General features: G+C 41.8%; 1 protein-coding gene across 1 annotated transcript; it reads left to right on the forward strand.

Moving 5' to 3' along the window:
* The first annotated feature begins 100 nt into the window (after positions 1–100).
* On the forward strand, positions 101–16,628 carry trpv4 (transient receptor potential cation channel, subfamily V, member 4). Its single transcript, XM_084054203.1, has 17 exons — positions 101–239; positions 2,648–2,729; positions 3,069–3,511; positions 4,833–5,014; positions 6,225–6,377; positions 7,095–7,235; positions 9,568–9,866; positions 10,162–10,341; positions 10,502–10,660; positions 11,248–11,340; positions 11,457–11,530; positions 11,878–12,043; positions 12,135–12,201; positions 12,301–12,605; positions 12,910–13,037; positions 13,115–13,236; positions 14,250–16,628. The coding sequence occupies exons 2-17, from the start codon at positions 2,721–2,723 to the stop codon at positions 14,366–14,368; spliced, it is 2,640 nt and encodes an 879-aa protein (XP_083910329.1). The 5' UTR covers positions 101–239; positions 2,648–2,720; the 3' UTR covers positions 14,369–16,628.
* The last annotated feature ends 3,970 nt before the right edge of the window (positions 16,629–20,598 follow it).

The following is a 20,598-nucleotide window of genomic DNA, read 5'->3' on the forward strand; positions in this document are numbered from 1 at the left end:
TTAGTAAAAGCGTCAGTTGTTTAGGTGGGCGTTGAGTAGAGTGTGTGTGTGGGGATCCAGCCCAGGACGGCCAGTGGAACAGATTCAATCAGTTCAGCATCTGGCTATTACCTGGAAAAGAAGACTGGAGCAGCAGCTGGGCACATAGTCGTCGCAAGGAAATTCCATTTCAATAATTTGATCAAGTCCACAAACCCACGAACTGCTGCTTGAAAATAGTATTCTGTTATCATTTCAAGGTAAGGATCCCCACTGTTTATGTTGACTGCCTGTTGGTGCTTATTTCTATAAATCGTTTAATTGTCAGGATTGATTTGAAATAAAGAGAAATATTGGTGTAGTATTTGTCACATTTGTGAACTAGCAGATACTGTTAGTGAAAGGTTACATGTTTTTTGTTATTTATGCATATTTCTTTCTTTATTAAAGTTTTGTCTCAGTCAAATCACATCTTGTTAACTGGGCAGTGGGCATGTTAATCACTTTGGGCAAGGTGAACAAAAGAAAACCAGATAATAGACATATGCTGTACTGTACCTCAATGTATTATGAATATTAAACAAATCGCCATGAAACTGACATGTTTTATTAGCAAAAGTCCTGTCAAGGTGAGATTGGTGAGACAGAGTAGAGAAAGTGTGGGGGAAGTAGCCTTGATCAAGACTATCATAGATGTATTTATAAAATATATCTGTGATGGTCTTGATCCAAGGCTAGGGGGAAAGTAGATCTTGTTCTTGGCTTCGTGCCATTTTCCCACTACGATTTTCTTCCAGGGAGACCCTGTCAACCTCCTGTGGTCTGGATAATGTCACATTAGAGGAGGAAGTCACACAGCAGCACAGGAGGAACTTACACAACCTGTCTCTGAGGACAGATAGGAGAACAATGACTGAAATATTACAATTTCCGAGTCTAATGCAATCTGTCTGTTCAGTGCTCCACCACTACCTATTTTATGATGGTACCCCATCACTACAATAATATGTCCAATATTTAAATATGGGTAGCAGTCCCCAAGCACACACCTGCTGGATGAGTGACACTGGTTACTGGTCTGTTTCTGTAGTTTATGAAGGGAAGCCTGTCTTTGTTCTGCAGCCTTTTTACCATCACATGTCCAGTGGAGTGTGAAGGCATGATAATCCTATGTGTTGTGTAGACGGTCTGAGTCATGTCTCTTCCCCTTGCCAGGCTCTGTTTATGTTAGTCTTCTGTTCTGCAGTTTGGTTTAGCTTAGTTTATATGTCTGCTTCATGAGCTAAACTGTAAAGAGCTTCATGAGCTAACCCAGGAAAACACAAGAGTTATACAAGCATGCATTTTAGGCTTTTTATGGAGGCTTTTTATGGAGCTTGTTGGTAGCTATGTCCCTTATGCTACCTCACTGCCCACACAGTCTACCTTTACCTCTACTCTAAAAATCTTCAGAGTAAGCCGAAGGGTGTACAAATTGTGAATTTGAACCCTCAGGTCCATTTTTACACTCTTGAGGTAAACACAGACTTTTGTTGTGTAAGGTAAGGCTCCGACTGAAGGTGACAGACAGAAGCCACTATAATGTCTGTGTTTTAAAGACAAAGGGTGACGGAGAACGCTTTTTTGGAAGACTACTCAAATTCATTTCAAGCCCTAGAAGACACTTTACTGCTGGTGTGTACTGGGCTGGACATACAGGACATGGTCATGTGATTCCACTAGTCTACACAGTACCATCTTAAGTGTTAATTCATTTATCCATTTGTAACTCAGAGAGTTTACTCCCCTTCTCCATGACGGGTCCATTTGGTTACATTATAAACTTTCAATTAACACTGAAGATTTTACAGTGTAAAGATTTTACTGTGTAAAGAAGACATGTCCTCCTTAGTTACGTTTAGTTTATTTGGAAAGGAAAAACTCTACAGTCATAACATTCCGAGGATGAGACACAATAAAGTCCAGGACTTGTTTCCAATTGTGGTCCTCTTACTCCAGTCTCATGGTGACGGTTATGTTATTAAGTAAGTAGCCTTGGGAACCAGTGGTTCCCGGCCCATAGGTCAGGAGCCTATCTCCTGTTTCTGTAGCAGGAGGCAGCTTGATGTACATGTACACCCCCTGCACGTGATGCTAATACATATGTCACAGTCCAATCCAACCCTCCATGCTGAGTGGCAAACAGGGAGGCATCAGGTACTATTTTTGTAGTCTTTGGTAGGAGTCAGCCAGGCATTGAATCCCAGCCTCCCAGTCTCAGGGCAAACACTGAAACCACAAGGCCAGTCACTGAGCTGGTCAGAGCACTCTGAGAGCAGTTGTTATTGGTTTTGGCTAAAGCCCATTGCATGGGTTTCCAACTTCCATGGGATAGAGCTCTTTTTGTGTTCCTGAAGACCAACACACATTTTGTCTGTAGGTCCGTGTCAATTATTGATTGATTGAATATTTTATTAGACAGAAATGCAAACAGCACGAGTACAGTCATACACTTGGTCTAAAAGGATAACCCCAAAAGTCCTGTGGACATGTTTCCATTGAGGTCCTATATATTCAATTCACCAACATCAACTATTATTCTGTGGTGTAATATTTTAACAAAATGTTCTCTTCTTCTGGAGTTTTAATAAAGATTCACACATCATGGTCTCTCTATTTGTTTCCATAGACTGACCACATGCTTCGGCGTCATTTCCAGTTCCCCCTGAAGAGGAATTTGGCACTTCACCGTAATCTAAGGGATGAATGAGGTACTGAGGGGTTAAATGTCAAAGTCCTACCCGAGACCACTTCTTCCACTGCAGTTAACATTCCTCTGTTTTGTCATCAGTTTTTTAGAATAGTTTAATTTGTATTAATTGTACTTACAGTACATGAATTAGAGTACATTTAATTTAAGTTATAGTAGTCTATACTTAATTGATCACGGTGGGGAATTCCGTCATCTGCATTTGACCCATCTAACTATTAGGAGCAGGAACATTAATGGTCAGTGATCAATACTGGCCACAATTACAGGTATTTTTTTAAAGGCTGAAGAAAGGTTGAAGAAAATTTGTCTCATTCATTGTTTTTGGTGTGTTTCTTAGGGCCGTTCTGCTACCACTCTTTTGAAAAGATGCCATGTAGCGTTGACCAAGGCAGACACCCTTTCCTCTGTTCCTACAAGGGCTGCCCTCTCTGCAGACTCAGGGGAAGGAGTGGATAGTCAGCTTGACAATGATGCCGCATTCACTCTGTCTGGGTTCTCTGACCTGTTTGAGAGTGAGGATGGTTCTTCGCCGGCGCAGGACACGGGTCAGGAACCGCCCCCAGAGGCACCTCAGGCGGACAGTAGACAGAACTTGCGCATGAAGTTTCAGGGTGCTTTTAAGAAGGGCATTACCAACCCCATGGACCTGCTGGAGTCTACCATCTACGAGTCACAGGTGGTGCCTGGCCCCAAGAAAGCACCAATGGACTCTCTGTTTGACTATGGCACCTGCAGGAACAATAACAACCAAAAACGTCGCAGAAAGAAGCTCCCAAGAGGGTGAGACCAGCCTTCACTGCTTCAATGCACAACCAGTCAGCGTGATGTCAGTAGATGTCAGCCTGGCGGCAAGACTATTATCATAGATGTATTTTTTCAAGTCTGACATTTGCTTACGTATCTATGATAGTCTTGGTCTCTTGGTCACTGAAAATCTGCAAAGCCCGTATTTCTCCTTACATGTACAAAATAAACATATAAAGTAGCTATGGACGTTAACTCGCCATTCGGAACCTGTGTGCACTGTACTAGTCTGTATTTTTCAATAGATATGTTTTTATTTCCTCGTTTACATCCTGTTTACATCGAGAGTAATACCGGCTTTCACCTGATGTGCCCTGCCACTACCACCCATTGAGGAATACAGGGAACTTCCGACAGCCGGGATTAAAACACATATTTATTAAAAAATACGGACTAATACAGTGCTTACAAGTTCCGAATGGTGAGTTAACATCTGCGGCTACAGGGTCAGCATTTTATGTTTTGTTTTGTACATGTAAGAAGTACAGGCTTTGCGCACAGATTTCCAGTGACTATATGGACCAAGAGACCAAGGTTATAATAGATACGTAAGCAAATGTGAGACTTGATAAAATACATCTATGATAGTCTTAATCCAAGGCTAGGGTTTTGCCATTGTTGGTTTCCTAAATTGTTGGCTCCTCATATTAGCAAGAGTGAACATAACGTTTGACGTTTGAAGGAAAAGTCAGAGGCTTGGAAAATTCTACTCATAAAATTGTGACCCTCCTATTACTGCCACTGTGTAGACACTCTCTCTCTCACTCTCACTCTCACTCACTCACACACACACTCTGTCACTCACTCACACACACTCACTCACTCACTCACTCACTCTCTCTCTCTCTCTCTCTCTCTCTCTCTCTCTCTCTCTCTCTCTCTCTCTCTCTCTCTCTCTCTCTCTCTCTCCTCTCTCCTCTCTCCTCTCTCTTCTCTCTCTTTGGGCCAGGCAGCAGTCCTTCATATGTCCATTCATTGATCTAACAGAGAGTGTGTTGTGTCCCACACAGCCGTTGAGGTAATATTTAGGCTGCTGCCTGTTCTTGGCTGCTCTACCTGTTGCTGGCACAGTGAGGTCTATTTATAAGAGAACTTTGGTAAAGGGTGTGGGGGTAATCTCTTCACTTTGAGATGTTGGGGACAAATCTACGTAATTCTGTAAACTGTATTATCCTCAACCTGTGTGATAGTCTGCATTTGTTAATGAAGTGATAAATAGATTTCATAGATCTATATTTCGTTATGCTACATAACATAAGTGTGACTTACAGTATTTCCTGATTCCATTCCTACCCAGTAAGACAGAGACATCCTGTGATGAAGGACCAGGCCCTGAGTCTGACCCTCCAAAGGTATTGAAGACATTCAACCGCTCTCTCCTCTTCGATTGTGTGTCACATGCAGACCCAAGCTCTCTAGATGGCCTTTTGGAGTACTTGCAGTGTCACCAAAAGAGACTAACTGATGAGGAGTTCAAAGGTAAGACTATTTACGAGTGGAAGGTTCTCAAATTCCAAATCAGTTGTAAAGTTATTTTAGCTATAAATTATGGAATCTTCTCACTCATGCCAAATATCTCCTTGTAACCTCCTGGATTTTAACTTGGGTCTCCCACATGGGAAACCAAACAGTTACCACTCACTGAAGGAGAATTCTAATAGAGGTTTCCCAAGCGGGAGACTGGCTCCCAGTGAGGGAGATCGAAGGGGGTGAATGTAGCACAGTAGCCCTGACTGAAGCCCAGATGCCTACATCTTTCTGACAAACCCCAGCTCCTCATGTTCCTGTAAAATCTAAACTTTGTGTCATGTCATCTGGCTGCTTTACCTTTGACCTTTGAATATCCCCCCTGCTCTGCACTTCGCTGTTGTTGGCTCAGAGGTCCTGAGAGCGGGAAGCTGTGATGTCAGAGCTTTTGTCCTGCCAGGGGTGGACCCAAAGACAGCTTCCTGTCCATGTTGGGATGTCTTTGTGGGGGCTTATAACAGGGACCAGAGAGAAATCACAGCTAACTGTTTTCTAAGAGCCTGGCACACTATTTAAAAAACTGTCAGGCTGAACATAAATTGTGTATACTGGATGTCGTTTAAGTATTTTCTCACAGTAAAACATTTATTTTTGCGTCTATATTTTTTAGACGATGTGTTACTTATCCCAGCACTTATCTCAATTATATATCAACTCCCACAAGAGGAAATTTAGTTTGCAGAGTATTTTTTAATTGTCACAATGACTGAGTGTTAATAATAAATTAGCATTAGCATCTTCTCTATATATTTGTCCCATTCCCATATCTCTTGAAGAAGACATCAGGAAGCAATATTTCATTCATGTGATGCTTTACAGCAGTGGTTCTCAACGTGGGATCCAGGGTCACCCTGGGGTCCTTAGGGGTTTCCAGTCAGTCCCCAGCTAAATGATCGATAGTTAATCTTCACCTTTATTGCAAATACAAGTAAATACAACTAGAGAAGATAAAATAATGGCTATCATGATCATCAGAGTGTCACTGTTATCTTTTTCTTAGATTTGGGTCCCAGAGATAAAATATCGTATCAAATGGGGGTCCGTGGCCTAATGCATATCAAGTTGGGCTTGGGGGAGTTTGAGAAACACTGCCTTACAGGACATACTCAGCCGTAAATCACAAGTCTAACTCGTCTAACTCTGTTGTTGCATGTTTCTGCAGAGCCAACCACAGGAAAGACATGTCTGCCTAAAGCACTGCTGAACCTTTACAGTGGCCAGAATGGCACCATCCCTCTTCTGATGGACATAGCAGAGCAGACTGGAAACCTCAGAGAGTTCATCAACACACCTTTCAGAGATCTCTACTACAGAGGTATGGCTATACAGAAATCCTGTAAAGGGTGATTAATACTTAGTTGTGCACAGTGTGCGACCAAGTATAGCTCAAGCTTAACATCACCATAAAGCTCATCTGTAATCTAAAGGTGTTGCTTCAACAGTAAAGGTCATATTAGAATTTACAATTAGAACGTGTTTTCATATCTTTTGCCCGTATGGCTCTTGCTGTTCAACTTCCTCTGTATTGCAATCGACAGACGGTGTTTGCTGAGGAGACAGTTTGCCATATGCTTGCCAGGCTGCTGGCTCAGGCTCAGATCCTTGAAATGATACAATAATGTTTATTTATATGAGCCATATACTCACACCTCACAAATTAGATAATCCAGGCCTCCTCTGTTGACCTTTTAAAGCTTAAACTAATATTTGTTGCCCAACAAGCATTTTCTGCATGGATAAATCAAATGTGTGTCACATGAAAACGTCAACAAACCATCCAAGTTTCTCTTCTCAACTCTCACTTGAATTGAACTTTCATCCAGCGCTGTCCTTTATAGAATGAGCAAATGTCCCGATGACAGGTACATAAAAAGCCCCTTCAAAGCTTTTTATGTAAAGCCCCTTTTGAAAGCCCCTTCAAAACGCTTTCAAAAGTGCATAAATATATAATGTTTTAATATCACATAAGGTTTTGTTGTTTACGTATCTATGTGTATTTCCACATTGACCGTCATGTGTAATGTGTTGTCAGGCCAGACGGCACTCCACATTGCAATAGAGCGACGCTGTAAGCAGTATGTGGAGCTGCTGGTGGAGAAGGGGGCTGATGTCCACGGCCAAGCTAGGGGTCGCTTCTTCCAGCCACGAGATGAAGGGGGTTACTTCTACTTTGGTAAGTACTATAAAAGCACTAAATAGCACACACTGTCTTTCTTCATAGTGTGTCTATTTTTCGACAACTCTTTATTGTAACCTTTGACTGGTAATAAGATATTGCTAATAGACTTTCAATTATGTGGTCTGTTTTTCATTTTTGATTGCCCGTTCTATGATATAAATGTCCCTGCAGGGACATTTTTGGGAAATGGTGAAAGTCCTGCCAAGGCTAAACGTGTCACTGTTGCAATGGTGAGATGAAATCACCGGCTTAGACCCACCCTTTCTCCTTTTATATGGCAGACTTGGGCTGGGCAAACATAGTGGTGAACCCCACCTGACAGCCAAAAGTTGTTTGAAGTATCATACTGTCATTAGCTTAAAAAAAAAAGAAAGGAAGAGAGAGGCATGATGTCAGACGTTCAAGAAGTGCATCTGAAAATTCCAGTGAAAGGTGTCTGTGTTTCACACTAAAAGAAAAGTAAACATCTCCCCCCTTAGATGGCCCACAGGACAAAAAGGTGCTTCTTAAGCAAAACTCCACACTGCCCTCTGCTGGCATGGGAATATTCTCTTAAAGATTTCATGTGGTCAAAGGGGAAAGCGACTTAACAAATGTTAGTCTTATACAATAAGTATTGTACAATAATAAGATCACTATATCATATGTTTTCAATTCAGCCAATAAATATTACATACTGCATGTTAGCACCAGTTAGATGACAGTATTTTGAGGAGAAATAACTGCTGAGTTCAGGATATTTGACTTTTTGTCAAAGCTAGCTACTCTTAGAATGTGCAGGAAATATTAAAAGCTGAGATTATGTCTTCACACGTAAAGTGAGCTCAACCTGGCATCTCCCACTCAACCTTTTACCTCAATCACCCATAGTACCCAGGATTAATATGTGTATCCCTGTAATATGGCCTGGTAGCCTCATAGTGATAGTTGTGGTCTCTTTACTCAATATATATATATATATGGCATATATAATTATTTAGTTATCATTTTCTATTTTTTACCAAGGATTGTTTTGAGAAATTATTATTATTTGATTAGGCTCATGCATTATATTCCATGCTCATCATCACATGAGATGATTTCCATTTGTAACTTAGTGTAGCATGGTTGTCATTTCCAAATCCCAGCGTGTCCAGGCACTGTGTGAGTAATTTGCCGTGGAGCTTTGCAGTGAGGTGAACAGGAACCTGGCAGGGCTGATGGCTAATGGGATTTAGCACTCACGCTAACGCTCTGCATGCAACCGTGCAAATCCATGAAGAGGACCGTTTCTATGCGAGGTGACAAAGTAATCTGTCACCCATGGCAACGGCTCATTTTCAGCAGCTGCTTTTGGCAGTCTCACCCCAATGCGCCCCTCCCTAAAACAACTACTAATTGTGCTCTTTTCAGAGCAGCGATTTAAGGTGCATCTTTGATCTATATTTAGAGTACCATGCAAGAGAGAAAACAGATTGGATTCTCTGTTACAGTTCCTCATTAAGTCACATATTGATTTGCTTACTTTCAATCAGAAATAGGTACAGTACTGTATCTCAGAAACTGAATCAACTTTATATTCCCATCACAGGTTTACAGATGTAAAGAAGTGGGTGAAATTCGTTTTTGTGCAAGCTTCATCGTTTTGTTTGTTTTCAGGAAGAGAAAAAGAAAAGAAGAGGGATGGGGGGCAGGGAGAGCAAGGAGAAAAATAAATCAAACAGTAAAGAGAAGCATGTCAAGGATAAGCAAAAATGTATCTACTACATACATATAGCATAATCCAGCTGGAACAGTAATTAGTTAAACATAGGTTGCATACGGTTAGGCACAAAGGTAGCACTTTGGTAGGTCCACAAAGCAGCAGCTATGTTATGAGATTAGACATTACGGTGCAAAAGAGTGTCTGTGCATTGTACATGAGATAAAGTGCAAATAGAGTGTCAATGTATTGTCAGGTACAATCCACATGGTAGATCCACAGGAAAAATAAAGTCCATGTCCAGCCTGTTGACAGGCTCACATAGAGCGGTAACTTCCCCAGGTAAAATCAATATGGTAGATCCAAAAGGAAAAGTAAAGTCCAAGGCATGCCTGATGACAGGCTTCAACAATCTGATGGTAGCCGGGTGGAAGCTGTTCAGAAACCTGGTGGTCTTGCCCTTGATATTACAGTAGGCCTCCTTGCCTCTCCGCAGTCGTTGTAGGGGTATGAACAATTTGTGGCTGGGGTGGTGCCTGTCCTTGATGATGTGCTGAGCTTTGACTACACTTATTGTACGGTTCCTGGAACGAGGAAGCCTCCTGTACGTTTTGTTTATGAACTGAGTGCCTTACATCTGTCCAGGTGAGCTGCCTCTGTCCCTGGCAGCATGCACTAACCAACCTGACATGGTGCACTACCTGACTGAGAATCCCCACAAGAAAGCTGACCTGCGTCGTCAAGACTCCCGTGGTAACACGGTGCTGCACGCCCTGGTGCACATCGCAGACAACACCCGCGACAACACCCGATTCCTTACAAAGATGTACGACCTCCTGTTGATCAAGAGTGCCAAGGTCTACCCAGACTGCAGCCTGGAGAAGATCCACAACAACGACGGCATGTCACCTCTTATGATGGCCGCCAAGTTGGGCAAGATAGGGGTATGAATGATGATTACACACACTAATACATTATACATGCATTATACATACACACTGAGCAGCATAACAGTAATAAGGGAAGTTTATGCCATCATGTTTCTATATGTATATGTGGGATACAATTTTGTGCAAATGGTGATTTATAATTTGTTGTGCGCCCGTGTTACGAACTGAAAATAGCCAATAAACAAGCTCACAACGCGTCATGTTGTGAGCTTGTAGATTGGCTATTTCATTGCTCAACACCGGTGCACAACTAGGTATAACAGGGATTTAACTTCCCCACTACCTCCAGGTTTTTCAGCACATCATTCGGCGTGAGATCAAAGATGAGGAAGCCCGTCACTTGTCTCGTAAGTTTAAGGACTGGGCATATGGACCTGTGTACTCTTCCCTCTATGACCTATCCTCACTGGACACCTGTGGAGAGGAAACGTCTGTTCTTGAAATCCTTGTCTACACCAGCCGCAATGAGGTGAGCCAGAAGATGCGAGCTTATGTGTACTAGGCCGTTTGTTGTTGTTTTTTCTTTCTTTTTTCTTTGTTTTGTATACTGTAAAATGTATGTATCTTGACAAAACTTGAAAATATTGTATTTGTATCATGTGGCGACATGTTTCTGATCCTATTCTCAGAATCGCCATGAGATGCTGGCTGTGGAGCCTATCAATGAACTCTTGAGAGCCAAGTGGCAGAAGTTTGGCGCTGTCACTTTCTACATCAGTGTTGTGTCCTACCTCATCACTATGATCATCTTCACCCTTGTGGCTTACTACCACCCATCACAGGGAACAGTGAGTGAAAAAGTGCTGAATATTATGTATAGTACTACCTACTGATATGCATATATCACATAGCTTTCATACCCTGCAGTCGTGGCTGTACTGTCACCTTTACTGGTCCAAAATAAGAACTTGTTTAAAGGACATGTCAGTGTCTGTTCACAGGTCTGGCCTTATATCTTACATAAACATAGACCAACTTTCTCTTTATTTTCAGATTTCTTGTATATTTCCATTTTTTCCATTAAAACGATACTGAACTCACTTGAATAATTGAGTCAATATTGGCTGAACATTATTGCATGGTCCCTGCATAGTCATGGACATTTGAATTTCATTCGTAAATTAATATTTTCTCCAGAGACTATTTCTGGCTAGACTTTCCAAATCATCTCCTGCCTTAAAATGTTTTAAAACGCTAATCTAGTCTTGGATTACTACCCTTATACAAGTCTCTACAATAAAATCTTCATATCATATTGAAATGAATGGAAACCAGCGGCTTCCTTGAAAATTATACAAATTGTGTGATTTAACTTCATTGTATATTGGCTGCATGCTATACATGTTAAGATTGTATCTCTTGCCTCTCTGTCCAGCCTCCATATCCCTACACCACATCCACAGACTACCTGCGTATGGGTGGGGAAATAATTACCCTTGCATCAGGAATCTTCTTCTTCCTCACCAACGTGAGTCTGAAGCCTCATTGTGGTTTAAATGTCCCCCAATTTCTTGCATCAACCTCAAATCTGCAATGACAAACCGAAAACGACATCATGGGAAATTTCTGTCCTGTGCTTTGTAGATTAAGGACCTCTTCCTGAAGAAGTGCCCAGGGGTGAACTCTTTATTTATTGATGGTTCCTTTCAGTTGCTCTAGTAAGTCTCCAGCCGCCCCCTGCCTCACCTTTGCTGTTGCTCTCTGACTCTTACCCGAGGCTAATTTCTCATCCTTTTAATTGAGTCATCTAATTAATTCCACAACCTCCTCTCTGGTATGTTTTATCGTTTACATTTTTAATTAAACCTCTGATCCAAACAGAGAGCCGAGGATGTCGGGCACCTCTCTGAATCATCTTTATTTAAGCCATTAACATTGCGTCTGTGATGCCTACATTATGGTAAAACACAAAACGACCATATATACCTGTACTGGTTTATTTCCTCAATATAGAACTGCCATCAGGGAAGTTTGCTGTACTCTAACCACATTTTTCCCCCTCTAGCTTCATCTACTCTCTGCTAGTGATCGTAACGTCTGCTCTCTACCTGTCTGGCATTGAGGCCTATGTATCAGTCATGGTTTTTGCTCTGGTTCTGGGATGGATGAACACACTGTACTTCACCAGAGGCCTGAAACTCACCGGCACCTACAGTATCATGATACAAAAGGTAAGATCCTCCTGGAAAATGTGACAATATGAAACAAAGGAACTGCCCAACCATGCCGTGGATAATAATAACACTCTATTATGGTTCTCAGATTCTTTTCAAAGACCTATTCAGATTTCTTCTGGTCTACGTGCTCTTCATGATTGGCTATGCATCAGGTAGGCCTCGGTCAAGTTACTTTACTGAAGTATCTTAGCACGACACAGGGGCTCATAGAGCGTGTATAACACCCTGTGTGTTCTGTGTCTTGTGTCCAGCCCTGGTGTCACTGCTAACGGCGTGCCCCACGCCAGGCACGGAGTGCGAGGGGGGCTGCCCCACCTATCCCCAGTGCAGGGACACTGACACCTTCAGTGCCTTCCTGCTGGACCTGTTCAAGCTGACTATCGGGATGGGAGAGCTGGATATGATCCACAGCGCCAAATACCCGGCGGTGTTCCTCATCCTGCTGGTTACGTACATCATCCTCACCTTTGTGCTGCTGCTCAACATGTTGATCGCACTGATGGGAGAGACAGTGGGGCAGGTTTCAAAAGAGAGCAAGAAGATTTGGAAGCTACAGGTGCGGAGGAGTTCGTCGTGTGTGTGTGTGTGTGTGTGTGTGTGTGTGTGTGTGTGTGTGTGTGTGTGTGTGTGTGTGTGCATTCACGTTTAAAGTGTGTGTAAGTGCTTTTGTTTGTTTGTTTTTTGTTAAAATACCTGTTGAAAATCTATTTATTCCAATAGCCATCATTGTACAGCGTGATTGTTCAATAACGAGTCTCCCTGTCTCTCCAGCTCTTAAGTAAATAGGCACTTTCTTTTTTCTTTTTTTTACGAAAACATCACTTACATTACCTTGGCTTTAATTCACTGTGTGACCACAGTGGGCAACAACCATCCTGGATATTGAGAGGTCCTTCCCAGTCTGCCTTCGCAAGTCCTTTAGAGCTGGCGAGATGGTGACCGTAGGGAAGAACCAGGACGGAACTCCGGACCGACGCTGGTGCTTCAGGTAGATATTACCTTAATCATGATTGGCCAATGTACGCCATAATGGGTGCAATAAATCAGCCAGTTGTCATGTTTTAGGGTGGATGAGGTCAACTGGTGCCACTGGAATCAGAACCTGGGTATCATCAATGAGGATCCAGGCAAGAATGAGGTCTGCCAAGCCAACGGGATGCAGCAGACTGTCAGAGGGCTGAGGAGAGGTGAGATTCTGCACTGTGTTCACAGGTGTACTGTGGTGGCTCAGCCATTTAAGCCCAGTTCAGACTAAAAATGCGACGAGACAGTTTTAAGCCCGATTTATACTTTGTCATACGACAGTGTCGCATGACGGAAATAGCCAATCTATAAGCTCACAACATGTCATGGATGCAACGTGAACAGTCTTCTACCGGGCTGTTGAAGGCGCAAGGGGGCGGGGGGCGTGTGGGGAGAGAGTCAGCACACTGAAGTCAAGGCACAGACTACTGTGCTGTTGACAGACAACGGATGCACGCTTATGAGAAACAACAAAAATAAAATCTGGCAAAACAGTTGCGTGCATTAGCGCAAGATTAGGATAAGGAAACATTCAGTCTAAATGTCCTGTTTGCTAATTCACAACTACTGTGCCAGATAATCACCAAGAGAGTAAAAAAAGAAAAAACGTTTCAGTCATTCAGTCCAACTTCACTGTAGCCTAAGTAGCCTTTTTATAAATGATATATATATTATTCTGGACTTGCGCAAATGCACGCAACTGTTTTGCCAGGATTTTTTGCCAGTGAAGTTGGACTGAATGACTGAAACGTTTTTTCTTTTTTTACTCTCTTGGTGATTATCTGGCACAGTAGTTGTGAATTAGCAAACAGGACATTTAGACTGACTGTTTCCTTATCCTAATCTTGCGCTAATGCACGCAACTGTTTTGCCAGATTTTATTTTTGTTGTTTCTCATAAACGTGCATCCGTTGTCTGTCAACAGCACAGTAGTCTGTGCCTTGACTTCAGTGTGCTGACTCTCTCCCCACACGCCCCCCGCCCCCTTGCGCCTTCAACAGCCCGGTAGAAGACTGTTCGCGGATGCAACACAGTGTGAGCTTGTAAATCTGCTATTTCCAGATGATTTTGCCTTTAGTGCACAATGTACTCATTTTGAGCCATAAGGACCTGAGTAGGACCCAGCACATGAAAAGGAAAGGAAAATTAAAGCCCTATTATTTTATTTCCCTTCCAGATCGCTGGTCCACGGTGGTTCCTCGAGCAGTAGAGTTGAGTAAAGGTCCAAGGCATCGTGATCTGGTGATAGAGATGGAGCCCTTGACACCCAGACATAGACCATGTGCAGAGGGCTAAGCGATGTAAAGGACTCCACAGGGCATTATCAGGACCAGTGAGGTCAGCCTGCTGGGGAGGGGGGGGGGGTGCTTCCTGTTACTCAGACTAGCCAAGCTTTGTTCCCTGAACCCAATATGCACAATTGTTTTATTCATTTTTCAACCAGAGGCCCGATCCGATATGGAACCGAGGATAATCAGACCCATGTCCCAACAGACCCTAACAGGTCCATATCTAACTGGACCCGACACAGAGCAAGATTCTAAGAGCAGTATGCCCAAGAATATAGCAAAAAGCTATATGTGTAACCATCAATGTAATGCCAGTGTAGTGTAATTCCAAAATAAGTAATTTTGTTTATAAAAATATTTATTACATATTATCATATTTTCAGCAAGGCTTTGTAAAACAATGTGTATCTCATCATTTGATTACTGGATGTAGCTTCCCTTATAATTGTGCCTTTTTCATGGATAGTTTCTCCCTTGCAATTCCATAATTTCAAAATCTGCAGAAATACTTTCAGGAAACTATAGTGATGTTTTCATCACTCCACTCTGCTCACTCAGCATCAGAACTCACTCATGTCATTGAATATGCGAGAACAGATGTGGTTTTAAGAACATAATTCCATCACAAATTACTGACAGGTCTAAGTTAAATATGCATAATTTTAAAACCGAAGATTAACCAATTTGATATGGAAAAACAGCTGATCAGGTCCCCACGGTTCCATATAGGTAAATCAATTTCAGATTTGCTTACCCGAGACCCGCAGCAATTATAATGACCCAACTTACATACATGAGGCAGGTGAAGATTTTGGACCCAGATGCACTCGGGTCTCTCAGGTAGGGTCTTCTGGTTCAGCTGGACTCATCAAGACGAAGACACTACCACAGACTGACAAAGGACTGTTTGGCCATGAGATGTGCTGAACACGTTTGACTTTTTGTTAGAAAAGAAGAATTATTAGAATAAAGCAGCCTGAAAAACAGGCAGGAGGATTTAATACAGTGGGAGAACACACTGGATGTGCAGCTTCTTGAAGAACTCCTCAACCTGGAAGACAGCATGTAGAGGTTGGAAAAAATAAATGTGTAATAATAATAATAATAATACTTATTTGATACATTGAGTTTGTTATAGTTTTAACATCAATTGTGAAAACACAGGCAATGAAAGCATGGTGTACCTCTACATTTATCATGTCACACTCAGGGATTTTCAGATAAAATATTTCAGAAAGAAGAGTACTCTCAGTATTACTACAGTGCACAGAGTCTGTTAGCATTAATAAGATTATTGTCTTACTGTTGTAAGTGGAGGTTCATTTCGTTGTTGTTGGGCAGAAACCTTGTATCTATATATTATATATTTCAACTTTTTAATGTTTTTTTCATAAATGAATGCCTACTTTGTCAAGAGTGTCATGCAAAAATATCAAAAATAGCAGATCTACAAGTTCTTATTATGTAGAGCTTGTAAATTACAATTACAATGGATCCATTCGAACATAATACTTGTTCAAGGTTTCCACCCAAAAGCGATGGTTCACACCTTTTTTTTTTAGAAGCATAATTCTTAAATTAAGAGATATATATCTCAATTTAGATTCTATCATACTTTTTGTATATTTAATATATAGTAATTATATAACTAGACTAAGGTAATTCAGTTAAGCCCACATCTCATCTCTTTTATATGATCTGCCTTTTCTATATTTCTTACGTTTAAATCAGGAAAGCAAACAGATCAGAATGGGTTTAGCTGACAGTGCAGGAAGCACTGCTTTCAATTGAATTGTTGTACAATGCACTGCTGCCATTTACTGATGTGTGTTTAATATATGAATACAGGGATATTGTTCTGAACAAGATGGGCATGATGAGCAGGTTACAGTTGTCAAGCAATCATGCAAATGGTAGACAATAGTAATCCATGTTATGGTTTGTCTTTGCATTTCCAGTGTTATTGTTCCTTTGCAGCTGGGGTATTTGCATAATCAACTCCCAGGCCTTGCTATTATGTTGTGCAGTGTTTTCATTGCATTTGGCTCCTTGCCCTATTCAGCTTGTTTATGCGCATCTACAGTATGTATGTATGTATGTATGTGTGTTATTGTACTAGATGACACACTTAGATGAACAGCGGACCGTGCAATTTATTTTGATGAAGGTCAGAGTTGATTGTTCACTACACATTGCTTCAATTGTTCAAGTGCCATGCTTTTTTATCTTGTAGTCTACTGTTGCACATGAAATGAAGTAAATGTCTGAACTGATTTTAAGAAGAATAAACATTATATACTCTGCTTTACAACATATAAGCAGATGTGAAAATTTGTATTTCCTTGTCTATTATTTGCTACTGATACAACCCCCCACAATATTTATTTATTTTAGAAAAAGGGATACAAATTATTTGAAGAAATCGATGACTATGTTTTTGTCAAAGTTAAATGCATAAATTGTAGAAACTCCTGAACCCCCTTGGTGATCAGATTGCATGTCATTTGAATAAAATACTGTGTGTACTATTTAATATACTACAGTATATTAGTATATTAACTGTAGTATATTTTTTCTATACTTTCACAGACAATTCAACAATGAAGCCCCCCATTTGTAGACCACTATTTGCAGTTCCTTCTTTGGCCTGCTGATGGCTGCAGAGGTTTAAATTCCTCTGCTGTACTCACATTGTTGCATGACAAAACCCAAACAGAAGACAGTTTTTTTTTGTATTTTTTTCCTTTATTGTACATCACCCTTTTTTTCTTATTTTTTTTCCCCACAAATTAGACCTTTTGAAATCTCTATTAAAGTAATTTGTCACACATTGAAATAATGTGAAATAAGAATACTTTTTCTTTTTTCAGAGTAATAAGGTCTCACTGACCTTATTCTAACACCTGGTCAGTAATGGGCTTTTGCTTTCCTTAATGAAGGCACAAGCTGGCAACAGTTTTCTATAATTATTACAGTATGTTGTTGCCTTCCATCTTTCACCATTACTCTTGAACTTTCTCCACTTTGCTAAGTAACAGTTTTGATTTCCAATCATTCGTGACTGCCCCTCACTCCAATCCCCCCCACCCCCTCGCTCTCGAAGGCCAGTAGTGCTGAAGGACACAGGGAATCTCTTGCCACCTCACAGAAGAGGCTAATCCTCTTTGCCCCAACTTTAACTGGGCCACTAATCCTCCAGGTTTATCTAAGCAGTGAGCACCTAGTGCTGCTGAGGACTTGGCCTGCTCTCCTCCCTGCAGCCTCTTAAGTAGGGCAGGACTGGGGCCCGCGAGTGTCACCGTCAGCAACTCTGGAACCGCACACTTCCACAGGAAGCGTAAGCTGTTAACAGAACGGTTTTATTGCTTGCTGCGTGTGTGTGTGTGTGTGTGTGTGTGTGTGTTTCCTATATGTTTGTCTCAACACACCAAGCAACAACCATGCAATAAGGAGTGTGTGTGTGTGTGTGTGTGTGTGTGGGGTAAGGAAACCGGTTGTGTCTCACTCTGATCTTCGGTTGCACATCGTCCAAGTCGTTCCTCACTCTTACACTCCCGTTTCAGCTGACTAAAGATTCATAGTAACTACCTCAGGCCCAGCGGCATCCTTCAGTGAATGAAACATCTCAATATGCTGGCTGGACATCAAAGGCCTTCTCAGATCAAAAACACACAGTCCTATGCATTGATCATCACAGTGCCTGAAAATGCAGAAGAAGTGGATTGAAAATTGTACACAGGCTCCATCACTGAGCCATTCTCTTAACAAAATAGGAGAGGCAGGAACGGCTCTCAAAAGGCGACTCTCAGAGCGACTGTCTGACTTTGTTCTTTCTCTCTCTCAAAGGTTGAAGCACCCTCACAAGGTGGTGTTAATTATTTTTTGCTTTGAAATAATTCCCTGAAAATCATTTCATGATTACCAGTGAAATATCTCACCGACATGTGACATTTCTGAGTGGAACGAGCAACCCGACATTGGGAGAGGAGGGTACAGTCAGGGATGTATCGTTGGTTATGAGGCTTGTGAGATGACCTTTCAGTTCATCTGAGATGAGACGAGGTAGCTGAACCTGAAATGATTCAGAGTGTCTAAACTGACAGGCGAGGGCAGGGCCATGGCAAAGCATCAGCCTGCTGCCGGCTGCCCGGCTTCCATAGGCATCTCTCGTGATTTATTGTGAAATTGCCAGGGACTCAATGTGCCGTGCAGGTGAATGAGTTTTGCTAATAAGAGAAGTGTTTCTGCTCCACAGATCCCCTTTTCTGTCTGAGTGAGCGTGTATGAAATCAGTGTGCAGTCTCCCTGTTCCACACGCTCTGGTGGAGGCGGCTGGCTCATCAGTCTGGGGCTTATCTGATGTTTTAGGTGGGTAGAGGTTGGGAATGAGGGAAGAATAGAGGAAAGGGGCTCAGCAGGCTTGTGAAGGTGCCAATGCTGTAGAGCAGCCCTGCCTGAAAACCAGAACCCTTTGGCCGGGGGGCTTCCACTTCGGATGAGTGGTAGATGTTTATTTTCCCATGTGGGAGACAGAGGTCTGAATCCAGGTGGTTACACAAGTCATTATATCCACCAGTCTAGGAGATCCTACTTCTGCTAATCTCGCAAACTTCTAGGCCGATCAGCATCATATTTCTTCTGTAAACTGCTAGCAGGCCAAGGAACTGCTATTGCACACGTCTAGTTGCATCGTAGTTGATCAACTATGCATGTAAAATATATATATATTTCAAAATATTTTCCTTTGAAATAGCTTTTGTTCATATTGGTGAACATTTTAATGATGATCGCAACACACAGAGGTAGAAAGGGAGGAAGAGAGTGAGAGAGAGAGAGAGAGAGAGAGACACACACACAGAGAGAGATGCCGTTCAGTTCAAGCCCACGTATGATTAACAACACCAACATATATTTATAAACTTGACAACATACCACACGCACCTATTTAGGTTACAGAAGCTGTCACTTTGATCATCAACTTCATGTTCAAATGTGTTTACCTGTAGTCTACAGGTAAACACATGATCTACAGCAGGGGTCTTCAACGTTTTCAGGCCAGGGACCCCCTAGCTGAGAGAGAGATGAAGCAGGGACCCCCTCTATATTGTATACAATTGTGTTTCAGATCAAAAACATTTATTTTTACTTAGTCTGCTCTTTTTTCCCTCTACACCTAGCCTCTTTGCCAAAAATAGCCGATCTACAAGCTCTCAACGCCTCGCAGACACGGTAGTGACACAATGGTGTCACTACCGAAACGAAAAGAAAAAAATTCCCCCAAAACGTTTCAGGCAATTTAAAGTTGATTGGTAGTGACTTTTTTTTTGGCCCCTAACATTCATCGAGCACTGGACTTAGTAATTTTTTTTCCGTTTCGGTAGTGACACAATGGTGTCACTACCGAAACGAAAAAAAAAAGGTTCCCCCGAAAACCTGTTAGGAGTACGTTTCAGGCAATTTAAAGTTGATTGGTAGTGACTTTTTTTTTGGTCCCTAACATTCATCGAGCTCTGGACTTAGTAAATTTTCTTTTTTCACCATTGGGTCACTACCGAAACGAAAGTTAAATCCGAAAAAATCACTAAGTGTGGAGGCCAAAATCGTCCCCCCAAAAACCTGCTAGGAGTACGTTTCAGGCAATTTAGAGTTGATTGGTAGTACTTTGTAGTGACACTTTTTTTTGTCCCTAACATTCATCGAGCTCTGGACTTAGTAAATTTTCTTTTTTCACCATTGGGTGTGGAGGCCAAAATCGTCCCCCAAAAAACCTGCTAGGAGTACGTTTCAGGCAATTTAGAGTTAATTGGTTGTACTTTGTAGTGACACTTTTTTTGGTCCCTAACATTCATCGAGCTCTGGACTTAGCACATTTTCTTTTTTCACCATTGGGTCACTACCGAAACGAAAGTTTGGCACTACCGAAACGAAAGTTGAATCCGAAAAAATCACTAAGTGTGGAGGCCAAAATCGTCCCCCCAAAAACCTGCTAGGAGTACGTTTCAGGCAAATTAGAGTTGATTGGTAATACTTTGTAGTGACACTTTTTTTGGTCCCTAACATTCATCGAGCTCTGGACTTAGTAAATTTTCTTTTATCACCATTGGGTCACTACCGAAACGAAAGTTTGGCACTACCGAAATGAAAGTTAAATCCGAAAAAGATCACTAAGTGTGGAGGCCAAAATCGTCCCCCCAAAAACCTGCTCGGAGTACGTTTCAGGCAATTTAGAGTTGATTG

Source organism: Gymnoscopelus microlampas, assembly GCF_963454915.1.
Source record: "Gymnoscopelus microlampas genome assembly, chromosome: 4".
NCBI lineage: Eukaryota > Metazoa > Chordata > Actinopteri > Myctophiformes > Myctophidae > Gymnoscopelus > Gymnoscopelus microlampas.

What these genes read in the sequence shown, in the direction of transcription:
- trpv4 (XM_084054203.1), top strand. An exon ending in AGAAAGAAGCTCCCAAGAGG is followed by an intron (nt 3,512 to 4,832) that starts GTGAGACCAGCC and finishes ATTCCTACCCAG; the next exon opens with TAAGACAGAGACATCCTGTG. An exon ending in AACTGATGAGGAGTTCAAAG is followed by an intron (nt 5,015 to 6,224) that starts GTAAGACTATTT and finishes ATGTTTCTGCAG; the next exon opens with AGCCAACCACAGGAAAGACA.